Source organism: Anabas testudineus, chromosome 18 (genome assembly GCF_900324465.2).
Source record: "Anabas testudineus chromosome 18, fAnaTes1.2, whole genome shotgun sequence".
In the NCBI taxonomy this organism is placed as follows: Eukaryota; Metazoa; Chordata; class Actinopteri; order Anabantiformes; family Anabantidae; genus Anabas; species Anabas testudineus.
This window is the reverse complement of record NC_046627.1, coordinates 27,100,762-27,114,945: the sequence shown is the minus strand read 5'-3', so window position 1 is coordinate 27,114,945 and position 14,184 is coordinate 27,100,762. Positions and strand designations below refer to the sequence as shown.

The window sequence follows — 14,184 nt, the reverse complement described above, 5'->3', positions numbered from 1 at the left end:
TCTGCCAAAAAACATCCAGATTATCTGCAAGAAATTTGGGCAATTCTGTGGACTGATGAGACAAAAAGTTAACTTGAAGGTGTGCGTCCCAGTACAGCTGGCGTACAACTAGGACAGCATGTCATAAAAACATACAGTAATATCTGAACAGTCAAACATGGTGGTAGTAGTGGTAGGTACTTGAGTTTTGCATGTTTGATTATTAGGTTTAAGGGGCAAATACTTTTTTAAGGCTGGTGGGTGAACTTTTGTGTACATTTGGGACTCAAACACAGTTTTGTGCAAGAATAACATGACATAAAGGATTATGGTCATACTGTAGAATTGGTTTGTCTTGTCTTGTATCTGAAACTGCCTCTCGAATTGGTGTAAAAAAAGAGTCCACAGTGGCCATGCAGCTGACTTGGTACATTTTATGTAGCACAGCGAGGCAACATATGGGAGCAGCAACGCTCCCATATGTTGAGACCCCTTCCTGTCCTGTTGCGACCCTGGTTGCATATGTCACTGGAATTTGTGACTGGTTTGCAGCCTTCCAATGGGAAGTTATTATGACTGTCGTAGACTGGTTCTCTAAGCTGGTCCACATTATTCCTTTGCCCAAGCTGCTGTCCACCAGGGAGGACCATGTTTTCAAGCTGACGGTCTTCCAGAGGACATTCTGTCGGATTGGGGCCCACAGTTCACTCCAGCGGCTTGGGCAAAGTTTTGTGAGGAACTTGGTGCCAAAGTAAGCTTGTCCTGAGGCTTTCATCCACAAACTAAAGACCAGATGGTGAGGGTGAACCTGGAAGTGTAGATGCTGCTCTGGTGCATGGCTTCCTCGCAGCGGCTCCGCTAGATCAAGTACGTCCACAACTCACCTTCTTCCTTCGCCTTAGGCTGTTCTCCATTTAAGAGGGCGTTCAGCTACAAACTTCCTCTCCTCCCTGAACAGTCTGCCCGGGCCTCATCTGGCGGTACCGCTCCAGCTGGGCTCCACCTTCTACAAGGGCAGGACAGAGCCTCTCGGCAGGCAAACAAAAAGAGAAGACCAGCCCCTGCTTACAAAGTGGTGGATGAGGTGTGGCTCTCCACCAAATAGGAAGCTTTCCCCTCGTTTTATTGGTCCTTGTGAAGATTCAACCAACTGAGACAGACTCCCCGGAAGCCTTACTATTTTTTTCTCTTACTTTGATCCTTGTTCCTGTCACTCACCCTTTTCCCAACCTCTAGCTTTCTTCAACATGGTTGTATGTAGCTTGTTTGTTTCTTTGTTTATTAGTACGGTCAGATTTCCTACTGCGAGTTAGTTCCAGTGTTTGCTGTGATTTACGTAGTTTTCTTGTTAATTAGTTCCAGCTTATGCTGTGGTTTTGTTTGCTTTCACAACTAGATTAGTCTGCCTGCCTTTTGCACTGTATCTTTAGTTTTCACCGCCTTTTGAGGATAGTTATATTGCATTGCATTTTCCTCTGTCCTGCAATTTGATGTACGATCTGATTGTTAATAAATCTTTTGGGAAGTCGTACTCTGTGCTTGCTGTATTTGTGCAACTGGGTCCACTTGTTAACCTGTTCATAACAGCATGTCATTGATAAGAATACACCTCCTTTACATCAAACGCTAATTTTAATGACCCCGGTTTTATAACATGTTTATGACTGGATGGCAGACTTTTGACACATCTTGTAGTTTTCTCTATTCACTTCAACTGATAACAGTAATATTAACCCATGAGAAACCATGAACTGTATATAACTACCACAGATTAAACAAAGCTTCAAGACAAAGAATTGGCATCAATTTTGTCAATTACCAAAGATCATTACCAAATGTTTGGTATGTAATGATGTTTTATGACTTATATAGATCAAAATAAATATCATACTGCTGGAGCTTGAGAGGTACTGCAAAGAATAATGGGAGAAACTGGGAGAAATCCACAGAAACACAAACCAAATTCAGAAATTTCCTTTCAGAATTAAAGAATTTAAATAAAATTTCAGAAACTCATTGCATTTCATACATTTTCACAATCACAGAACTTAACTTATTTAACTGTTAGATGTGAACATAACAGAGATCAAGGTGATCTTGGTTCTTTGCATCAATATGATAATCATTTCCTTTGAGTACAGCTTTGTAAATATGAGTGCATTAGAAAAATATTTACTCCTTTACCAATTGTTGAACTTTGAACGTCTTGGACATTTTACATAATATTTCAGCCTTGCAGCTTAAGAGTCATAAGAGCTGCTTTAGAAAACCTTTCAAGTTTAAATGACACTGATAGTGGTATGATTTAATATGTTTTAGTGATTCAGAAAGTGCTGTTTGTAAGTAAATATGATTGTCTACTTCTAAAGTATAAGTGTGGCCTCTTTCTGTCAATCGATGAATTACTAAGTCACTGTTTCAGATCTCAATTTGACTTTCTGTGTAAAACAAAGTTGAGAGTAATCAGTGTCCTCACTGTCCTCACATTTATTTTCTTTATATAGAGCTCCAGCTCTTTTCTACTTGGTTTTGAGGTTTTGGTTCATCAGAGCCTGAATTCTGTTAATATTGAGTATTTCTAGCCAGCCATATGACATAGAGTGGAAGAAAAAAAACAAGTAAAAATTCAAATGTTAAGTCAGGTACAGTTAAAAGACACTGGAATTACTTTGCATTGTTGAGGATGTTTTTCTTTATCAGCTTAGTAAGTCCTTTAAGCAGATGCCCTTAATAAAGAGTTTAGTTATGAAGAGTAATAGCTTACAATGTTTAGTGAAATGTCTCTGTAAACGCAAAACTAATCCAAAATATTTCCATCGGCCTCAGTGTAGTGTGTGAAATTCCAACTGTCAAATAGTAACGGGTATTCTGCCATCAAGCAATGCCTTTCCCAGGAAGGAAAATGTTTGAGCAGGTCAGCATCAGGATTCATTCTGCACGTTCTATAACTCTGTGGCTTTGTAGATGCCGAGTGTGTGTGTGTTTGACTGGACAGATCTGTCTTCTATTGAAAATGTAAGACACATCATGAAGAGGAGAATCAGAAAACAGTGACCAAAGACCTGCAGTATCTTCAGTTGCTAAATGATTATAAAGTGCAATTATAAGGAAGGCTGAAGTAACACAATGGTAAACATGCCTATTTATACCAAATTAAGAATTGATTACTACTGAGTAATGATGCAACTGAAGACATTTCTTATTGTCCAAGTCTGCTGTTTAAATGTTAACATACCATTAAAACAGGATTGATTTTGATTATATTGCTTTACTAGACGAAAAAGGAAGGGCTGTTGTTACAGATTATAAACCCCTTTATTAGGGACGCTCTTTTAGACAGTGGTGCCATATTTAAACACTTACAAGGATGAGCAAAATATAATCAAATAAAATAGAAAGAAAACGTTATCAAAAAAAAAAACATTCTGTAGTTTCTTGATTTTAACCAGCAGAGCAATGCTGACCAGGACAAGTCAGAATGCCCAGGATCACACTCATTACTGTTGTTGTTTCAAGGGATTGTCTTGCAACAAAAATAATTAGATCTGGCTTAATGTTCTCTACACAGCTGTTTTAATTTGACACTTATAGCCTCTCACTGGACTGACTTTTTGGACATAATATAATACAAAATGAATACTCGGAGAATATTTAATCAGTTTTTCGGTGTGGTGTATTTTTCTCCTACACAGCTGTAGAGACTTAAAAAAACTTTGTCTAAAGGTCGTCCGCCATTTATAGCTTCATTTCAGACTTTATTTTTAGAAAACATCTTGATGATTTTCACCTTAGGTGTGCTCAGACCACAGTGTGCTGTCTCTTCCTGTTAAACAAGTTTTGTGTAGCTAACATCCTGCATCCTGCAGTGGTTAAACTTAGAAACACACAAACAAACAACATGGTAAATTATCAGATGCACTTAAAGCTGCTCTGAGTCATTAGTAATTTTCATCTATTGGAACATTTTACAAGAAAGGGGATAGCTTATAGTTGACACAGGGGCAGTTTTTGACACTTTTTAGCACTCCTCCTCATCCAGGATTAGTTGTAAAGCCTTTGTTATTTGTGGTTCTGATGCAGAGAACTAAAGGACAGGTTTCCTCTGACAGTAATGATACAGATTCACCACACTACATGGGCAGGTGGGCTTGAAATAGTTTGTATTGAACAGATTTTTAATAACCAGATTTACTCATTGTACATTTGATTCATTCTGATATATTCTGCTTTTTCAGAATATTACAAATAAAGGTTGTATATGCTCTCATCCAGTAGTCGGTATACTAGCATTCCTTTTACATTCCTTTACTAGAAAACTTGGACTTGATTACTTTTTTTCAGATTTTACTGTGCCATGTTTTGTCTGTCTGACTATAATTGTTTGTCCTTACTGGTTCTCATCAAACACCAGTTATACCTGTTTTGACCAGTTTGACTTTGACTAAAAAGCTGGGAATTGAAGCTCTGAAAGAGAATAACACTTTACCTGAAAATTGTTTGTGTGATCTTTATTTCAAGTAATTCATACAAAACCCTGAGCAAATGAATATTATACAGTTTCAGATTTCTGAGTCTATCTGGTGGCAGAATAAATAACATTTTGCTCCATCTGTCTTTGTTTTGCTTTTGGTCGAAATGCCACTGCAGCATAGTTCAGGTCTTCAACATGAGGATTCTGTGAAAACAATATTTAGTCTTAATGTGGTTGCAGATGTTATCAATGCAGACAGATACAAGATTTTTTGAAGCTTATAGAAATCTTGATATTTTTTTCATTTGTTTGGAGTGCATTATATTACGAGGTGTTTCTAATGTTTGGCGTCCCTCATATATTTAAAAAAAGTGGACAAATCATTATAACCATTAGAACATTAGTGTAGTACACTCCAGCACGACATCAGCACCTACTATGATGAGACAGTTTCAACTTAGAAACTCTGCTATATCTGAAGTTTCCTCTTTGATGTTGTAGTGGGAAAAGTATTCAGAAGTGGAAACACTATCAAGACAGTGTGCTGTTCACCTGGTACCCAACATGCTACCACACTAGTGCACCTGAAGAGATGGAAGAGATTTTTCCCAAGAGACCCTTTTATGTTCCCACAATATACAGTCCACGAATAATGGAATGATTATATAATTTAGAAGGGATAATATAAAAATAAAAATCGCTTACAATTGCAGATGTGTTCCCATGTTACTCCATGACTAACCAAGTAGATAAATAAATGTAACATGAAAGTTGAACTGACCTGACGTTGCTTTAGATTCTGTTCTTCTTTATGAGCTGAGTGACAGAAACAGTACATCTGGTCAGTTAATTGATCATTGTCAGTTAAACCAGGTGTTTTCAAGCTTATCCACACAAACATGATCAAAGAAAGATACAAGGTACCTGTCTGAAGTTTCCTGATCTGAACAACCAGACCAACAATGACCACTAAAAGGAAGAAAGTCAGTCCACCCAGGATCATACTGATCAGCCATATTGTGTCAAATTCATCTTCTAGAAGAAATATCAGTTTAGATTTTTCTTTCCTTTAAGATACTTAAAACCTGCCAAAAAAGAAACATGTTTACCTTTTTGTTTGCTTTCCATGTCATTCTGTGCCTCATCACTGCCTTTTTTAACAAAGAAGATGATAAATTTAACTTAAGATTATTTTAGTTCTAGCAGGCTTACATCAGAACTGTGATAGTCACTTTATGGAATGGAAAATGTTGTTTTTAGTACAATCAATAAAATTACGTTTGCAAAATATATGGAAAATATAACCAAATAAGGCAGAAAGACTTTACAACAATCTTACCTTCAACATTTAAATGTTTTACACTGAAAATGGGACGTCCATTTGAGTAAAATCCACAGAAATAGAGTCCAGAGTCAGATAAATCCACTTGTTTGATTTTGAGAAAGAGCACAGTGATGTTGGAGCTGATTTCATATTTTTCATTTTGAAGTCCAACACAGAATTCAACTTTGCTCTTGGAGTTGAACTTAACTGAAATACATCTGACTTGGGAATCGTTGATCAGTCTGAACCAGAAGCTCACACCGTCATAGCGGGAAACGTTGGGGCACAGCAGGGTGACATCTTCACCAGGCTGGACGGTCACACTGTGAGACCCAGAGACAGAAATCCAGCCTGAAACAAATGGCAGAGACAATACTGCCTTGTTTTAAAGTAACATTAAGGTGAACAATATCTATTCAAGTAAACAAGTTTCAATACCTGGTTAAACATAAATAATAGAACTTATATTATAATAATTTAAAGCAGGTACTTACTGAAGCTGTAGAGAATTAGAGCTGTCATCAAGGTAAAGTTCACCATTGTGTGTATGACTGAAGCTCTGTCCCTAATTGAAGTGTGACTTTCAACACAGAGGTGGGCTTCCTTGTGTTGCTTGTTCTGTTGAATGCTTAGATGCACACAGGAAAATGTGCTTCACAGAGTTTGAGACAAAGCTATTTTTGAGACATGAATTTATTATCATCACATTATTGTTAAAACTGTGAACATTACTATGGCTAACATTACTATGGAATCTAGTTTTATTTGTATAGTACCAAATCACAACAGTTTTTATCTCAAGGCACTTTACAGTGTTTAAGGTTTAAGATCTTACAAAACAGAATTATATATAAAACCCAACAACCCCTCCTGAGCAGCACTAGGCTCTAAAAGGAGACTCTTTTTAGAGGAAGAAACCTCCAGCAGAGACGGGCTAAGGGTGGGCGGCCATCTGCCTCAACTGGTGGGGTGAGTGGAAAGAGGAGAAAGAAAAGAACAAGAAACAACAACAAACAGCAAAGACATGGGCAGGTTGGTAGGACCATCAACCACACTCACAACCGAGGATAAGTACAGAGAGGAGGCATTTAAATAGATAGATAAGAGCTCTACTCTAGGTCTACTCTTTTAGGTTGTCTAATAAACTTGGCAGATGACACACTTCTTGAAGTGAGATGGTTGCTGCCTCTTCTAATCAGCCCAGGTTTTCCCCAAGGTTTTTGTCTATGTAGCCCACGTTGTTGGTGGGACACTACTTAGACAGCCAGCAGTTAAATGACAACAAAGGGAGGTTTTTAGCAGGTGTGTTGCTGAGTGGGGAAAATCTGGACGAGTGTTTAAGGTTATTCTTCCTACGAACCGTCACCCAGCCAGCCTGGCTTGCCGGCTGCTCGGGAACTGCCGGAGGACAGGTAACAGGAGGTAGGTGGCTCCAGTTCGGTCTACCTCACCTCCAGTGCTGCAAATAGTTTACACTTGTTACAAAGATCAGTATCACTAAAGGAGGCTGAAGTGAAACTAAACATAACACAGACAGAGCAGATCAAAGCAGGAGAAGCAGAGGGAGACAGAAAAGCCATGGCTAACTGAAGAGCTAGTTCAACGATAAGCTAGCAGAACTAAAGACAAGACTAGATTATTGTGAAATTTGCATTTTTATAATCAGGTGCTTAAGTAATACAAACACATCTTACGTCTCTATAGTCGCTGTGTAGTAAAACTAGGTGTTAAGCATTAAAACGACTTGAAGGGCTAAACTAAATTCATTCACACTCTACACGTAATCAACAAGTCAGTGTTAGCAACAGGAAGTCATTCAAAACGCCCACCTTAGGAGGAGAAGCTTCTCACAGTCAAGGTCCAGTTGTGTTATAATAAACAGAGCAGAAAGGAAGCTCTTATATACAGTATAAACAAAGAAGATTAATATCAAGATTCTCAGGCAAAGGCAAAATGCACAAAACAACAGAACAATGTTCTTAGAGTTTGTTTAGTTTTTTATTAAATCTACACTATATAATATTTTGCATTATTTTTAGATCCTTCCACTCAGTTTTACTCGTCTTTCATTCTCTCTCTCTCTCTGTTAGCCTCCACTCAGCCCTTCATGTATTAATCCTGTTCCATTACAGAAACAGTGAGTGTATACACGCTTGAAGTGAAGTGCTACTCTTTAGCATAACCAGCATTTTTTTTCTTTATCTTTTTGTACTCTTATGTTGATGGATGCCAGGTAGAGGACTACAAACGTTCTCAGTCATGTTGTCACAAATTATTCTTTTAAGATAAATACCTTTATGTCTGGTTGTGCAAAATCTGATTTTGGTGATTTTTTAAGAGCACTTTGTCAGATGGTGTGAAGTGATGAGTGGAGCAGTCAAATATAGTTTCTCTTCAGGTAGTGTTATTCTTGATGATGAAAGCTTCTAGGCCTTTGATGTGGTTATGACTGCCTTCCTGTGGTTTGACTTCACTATAGCTATTTGTTGATGGTGTTGATGGTAGCTACACCTTTTTCTAATCATCTGTTGAAATTAAGCTTTCCTGATCACCAAGGCTGGGTCAAAGTTTGCTTTTTATTTAGACTGTGCTGTGGTTTTCACCTCTGCTTTTCTCAGATACCACAGCACAACATTCAGCTTGAGTGCATTCACAATGTCAAGGAAGATGAAAATAATGAAGATTTGTTTCACTGTGAGTTATTATACTGTAGATATTAGATACAGATAATACAGCTTACAGTAATGTTAAGTTAAAGACCCAGACAATTACTGGTTTTAGCGTAATAGCAGATGCTGTAGCGTGAAGGTCACTCAAGTAGTAATAAATAATTTCTCCTTTAGTTAATTCAGTCAACAGCTACTAGTACATTACAATAACAGCTGCACAATAACTTTGATGAAACAATAACTTAAAATAAAATGTTACTCAATAGTGTTACTGCACTCTGTAAGTTTAGAGTCAGACAATTTGCTTCCTGTGCACCAGTCAAAGTTTGCACTATAAAAAAGTCAGCATACTAACATGTTAAGGTTAATTCTCATCCACTGTGGCTGAAAAAAAACTTTGAGGCCTTTAAAGATATTCCATTAAGAAAGACATTTGATGGGGAGCCAGAGATACCTGCTCCTCCTGGTCGGGTGAGATATGTAATAAAATAACACACCATTCAGCACAACACCCACTTTGTGCTACAGATATTTGGGCCTTACTTAACTTTTTATTGTTTTCTGTTTAAACTCAAATGTGCAGTCACATATCTCCCTTTTCTAAACACTGATAGCCTTTTCTATGTGTAATGATGGGTAATAACTATAGTCACGTATAGTACACAGCCACATTTATCTACTAGCTACTACTATATAACCTCCCATTCAAGGCTTGTTAACCATGCCATCACAGCGCCTCACCGCCCTGTGAAAAATGTAACAGACCAGTGTAAAGGGTCATTGCTGACCGTCCTTTAAGTCATCTTGTTAGTTAATGTCACAGGCAGAGTGGCTTCACATTTACTACTTACTTACTACATAAAAAATGCAACAAGTAGATCCTCAAAAACAATTATATAGAAATAATACTAGATTATTCATATTATACTAGAAAGAAAGAAAATTGGATGATAGTTAAATGCTAATACTTAAAGAAGGAAAGCTGTGATTATAGTGCATCCTACTACAATGGGAGCTTAAATTTCTGAGCCACAAGAAGGTGGTTTCATAAAAGAAGAAGGGGGGCAGGTGGTGGTGGTGGTGGTGATGGTGGTGGTCTATATTTATCTTATTGAGCACATACAGACCAATGAAGGTCAGTGTGGGCTATTTAGTTTTGAGTGTAGTTGTCTCTAAATACTCCTGGTGCTCACTACCATCACCATTTTGTTCCTCCCTGTCATTTTGTTCATCAACTCAACACTTTTTCTTGAACAAAAGGAACAGGATGAGACCTTAGGTATTGTTTTTACACCTTTTATATTCACAGCTCCTCAGTTTGACAAGATATTTCTTGTTAGTGTTGGACCTATATGGGATTTCTATGGGAGGTTCTTACAGTCTTTTAGATATGATACAATCCTTGTGCTATACAAGTTGTTATAAACTACTATTCATACATCACTACAAGATGATGCAGTTCAAGTTTACACATCATTTTCTGCAGTGTTGGGTTTTTTGAGGAGACATTTGTGGTGTTTGACAGGAGATAGATACATTGTTGAACAAGTTTGAACTAAATGTGTCTGTGTACAATAGACACATTTGAAACGGTTAAAACAAAGCAGGAAAGCATTTGTGTGAAAGCAGTACATCTTTTGATGCATGTGGTTTTATTGCAGAGCTAAAGGGCGGTCCTGCTGTGGCTTTCGATTTGGCTCAGACACACAGCGTAGTCACCACAGTGGAAAATTATAAGGGGAGGGGGCAAAGGACGTGCTCACATTTACATACTAAAAAAGTTTTCTTTATCAATTCTCTTTTTATTCCTATCAAGGACGTAGACATTAAAAACAGCAGAAGAAACAATCGTATTAGAATCAGAACTAAACATTAGTGAGAAAATTATCTTTTTACTTTTATGCAGAGTTTTTAGACAAATTCAGTTACACTGAAAGACCCGTGTCCACAGAGATCAAACACTGTTTTATGATGATTTATGTTGAGCCACAGATAGATGGTTTATTTTTAGTCTCACGGTTATTGATAATATGCTCAGGATAAAAATTATTAATGAATTTAATGAACCGCATAGAAAAACAGTGTTACCTGAAAGTATGGCTGAATATGTGAATGTGTACGTGTAGATGATGATGATGTAACTTGTTAAGGTAAAGATGTTAAGTACGTTTGTGTAAATTATGAATTTATACATTAATAAGCTGTTTTTGCTCTTAGTCTTTGAAAACAGGAAATCATTTTATGTTTGTGGTCACGTCTAAAGTCTTCCTTCCTTGTTTTGTGACTCATGTATGTTTGTCACCACAGACTCCACTTTTATATAATTACTTGTTTTTTTTCTAGTTGTACAAATAAACTAATAATATTTAAGCTGTTTTCACTGCTTTTTTATACTTTGATACAAAACTGTAGAGTCTCTCAACTTCATTATGCTCAGAGCACACGGTGTTGTCTCTTCCTGTAAAGTGATGTGTATCACTCCCCCTGACAGACCACTTGATTCCTCCTATGAACAAACTCATTAGTCATCTGTATCATCTGTGACTCCTCCTCATTACTGACTGTGATGGCTGCCCTATGATGTTTGTGGTGTTGGCTGAAATTTCTTTTACTTTTACTTTACAGTTATTTTGGATGTGCAGTATTTGTCAGCATGGATGCTGGTTCATCTTATTATTTTTTTTTTCCTCCAGTATTCTTTTAAAGAAGAAAAAAAACTACTTTGGACCTGTTCACTGAGGTCTGATGAGTTTCACCCCAGTCGTGCTCACACCACACTGTGCTGCCTCTTCCTGTTAAACAAGTGTCAACAATGTTCATCTCACTTGCTCCTCCCCCCACAGACCAATTCAGTCTCCTTATAAGTAAGTTTGATAGTGATCAGTGTTTGTTGCGACCCCTCCTTTGTCTCACATTAAGAACACCCTTTCTGCTGCCCAGTAAACAACCAGAATATATGAGAAAGAACGGCCAAAAGCAAAGCATGAGATAATTCATGTTGTTATTTTTATGCCAAATTCTTGACAACACACTTTGAATAGACTAATTAGATTAGAATAAAAACATATATTATTTAGATTGAACTAAAATCTATGTTGTGCCTAATGATTAAATCTATATGTATGCTATTACCCACATCAACATGCATTAATCACCCTTGTGGCTCAGCTCATTTATCCTCTTATTGCATGTTTGCTATCACTCATGTACCCAAATCAGCAACATTAAAAACTTTTTTTTAATATTGTGTGGGTCCCTATTGTTACATTTCTGACCTCTGAAGGTGTCCTCTGGTACCTGTCACCAAGTTGTCAAATGGGCCACAAAACCAACCAAAGTTTATCGTGATTGACTTTTTAGGGTTAAGCCAACAGGAGAGTTTCTCAAGCTAAAGTCTGTTCCCACATCAAAAAGCATTTCCTTCCCATTTGTTTGTTTGCTATACTTTCTAAGGTCAGGATAAGTTCAGGTTCAGCTTAAAGTATCCAAGGTGTAGTGAAAATAGGAAAAGAATATTATTTTGAATGACCAAAGATATGGCTAAAGTCAAATGTAGTCCAGTGATGATGAGTGATGTATAAAACCAGGTAAATGCTGAGAGGAAAACTGGATTTATCAGAGCAGCTGATACGATGGAAATATATAAGACCTTGATCAAAGCAAATTTAAATTCACGCACTGGGTTATTAGTAAGGAAAGTTGTGCCTGTGTGAAGATTCCACGCGTCACAGAGTCTTAGTCTTAGTCAACTACAGAAGTCCTGGAGTTTTATGTTATTTGTGCAGGGTCGTGTGAAGATAGGTCTTGGGGTCATGCATTGTAAACCACAATTTAATTTTTAGTGGAGTCTTTTTTGGTGGATCAGATGGTTTTGAATTATAAAGATTGTCATGGATGTAATTTTCTTCTGTGATCACATTACAGATGTTATCTTATAGTTATTAATTCTAATAACTAAGTCTAAAAACAATCATATGCATGATACTGACTGTGCTTTGAAAAAAAAAATTGTTTTGTACTAGAAATACATGACATGTTCATATATTGTAGAAGTTTATTTTTCTTTTATATAATAATATATTTAATATAATAAAGAATCAGTTCCACTCTGTGCTGCAGTTCCACTTGTTTCCTGAATTCATCTGGTGGCAGCGCACACAACATTTGGCTCCAGCACACTCTCTGATGCAGGCTTACGGACTCTCTTTGGTTTTTCCAGGAAACTTAGAGCTGCATAGTTCAGGTCATCTGAGGCCAGATTCTGTAAAGCAGAATGTTTAGAGTCACTACACACTACGCTACAGACATAGTGGAGATAAACATGTAAATAAAATTGTGGTTTTGTGAACTGTAGGAACTGTGTGAACTAGGTATGTTCTTTATGTTCAGATCTGCAGATATTCTCAAACTGAATAAAGAGCAACTGTCAGTTCAACATTAGACAATCAGAAGTTGAATTAGTTATAAAATCTGAAAAATGGCTGCACAGAACATCCCAGGAGATTCTTTCTACCTGTGACCATCAGTCTTTACAATTCCTCCCCCCTCTTTAAAGGCTTCTTGTTATTCCACCCTGGACTATAATTATTTTAATAATTTTTTTAATTAATAATTTTTTTTAAATAATTATCAATCTTACATATTCTGTGTATCTATACTGAGTTCTCTGTATTAATGTTATTGTGTATTTGTGTTGATGTGGATCTTTTCTGGTTGTGGTTCCTTTTCTTTGTCTGAGTTGAGAACAACTGTAACCAGGTAAAACAATTTCCCTCTGGCATTAATACAAACTTTTTTGAATCTTTGAATTTCATGCATGTTTTCCTGAACCTCTGATTCCTTTGATTTCTAAATCAAACTTTAAAAGTAGAAATGTGTTTACCTTTTTTCTTTTGGGCTGTGGGTTTTCAGTCACAGCTAAATGGCAAAAGAGAAATTTCTGATTAGTTATTTTGTACCAATCATATATTTTACTTTGAATGCATCATCCTGTTACCACAACTTACAAGAAAATGTGAAACAAATTATAACTCAACAGTACCTGTCTTAAGTTTCCTGATTTTAACAAATAGACCTATGATGACTGTGGTGAGGAAAACAGTCAGACCACAGAGGATCACAGTCATCAGGTTTGTTGTTCCATCAGGATCATCTATAACAAAGTACAACACTTCTTTATTGTGGACTGGATGCTGCAGACACAGTTAAAGTTGCCTTATGTGAAAGTTTAGAATTGGAAGGAGAAACTTACTTTTAGTCTCACAATTGACCTCATTCTCAGATTCACCGTTCCCTTTCAACATAGAAGGAAATGATCTAAAGTCATGTCTTATTTTTGTTTGTGCTGTTTTCATACTTTTGTGACAGTACTTTGTGAAATAGTTCTAAAAAGATGTTAGACATAACTATGATCTTACCTTGGACATTTAAATATGTTGCACTGGTAATGACTGTATGTGTGTTTATGTAAAATCCACAGAAATACAGTCCAGAGTCTGATAAATCCACTCGCTTGATTTTAAGGAAGACAGTCGACGTGTTGGAGCTCATTTCAAATCCATTTTGAAATCCATCACAGTACGAACTGTTGTAATCAGCCCTATACAAAGAGGAGATACAGCGTGGCTTGGTTCTCTGGACGACTCTGAACCATTCTGTCTGAGTTGCATGTTTGGAAATGTTGGAGCAGAGCAGAGTCACTTCTTCACCAGGTTGGACCTCCACAGTCTGAGACTCAGAAC

The 14,184-nt window shown here is 37.0% G+C and overlaps 1 protein-coding gene and 1 long non-coding RNA gene across 2 annotated transcripts; both read right to left on the bottom strand.

Moving 5' to 3' along the window:
- Positions 1–4,468: 4,468 nt before the first annotated feature.
- On the bottom strand, positions 4,469–6,330 carry LOC113157247. The gene is made up of 6 exons (XM_026352602.1): positions 6,269–6,330; positions 5,790–6,125; positions 5,560–5,601; positions 5,375–5,485; positions 5,232–5,266; positions 4,469–4,654 (listed from the first exon to the last, which is right to left on the bottom strand). The coding sequence occupies exons 1-6, from the start codon at positions 6,312–6,314 to the stop codon at positions 4,553–4,555; spliced, it is 672 nt and encodes a 223-aa protein (XP_026208387.1). The 5' UTR covers positions 6,315–6,330; the 3' UTR covers positions 4,469–4,552.
- A 6,287-nt stretch (positions 6,331–12,617) lies between these two features.
- On the bottom strand, positions 12,618–13,736 carry LOC113157259. Its single transcript, XR_003298438.1, has 4 exons — positions 13,695–13,736; positions 13,485–13,595; positions 13,326–13,360; positions 12,618–12,704 (listed from the first exon to the last, which is right to left on the bottom strand). It is a non-coding gene; the product is annotated as an uncharacterized LOC113157259 (long non-coding RNA).
- Positions 13,737–14,184: the final 448 nt, after the last annotated feature.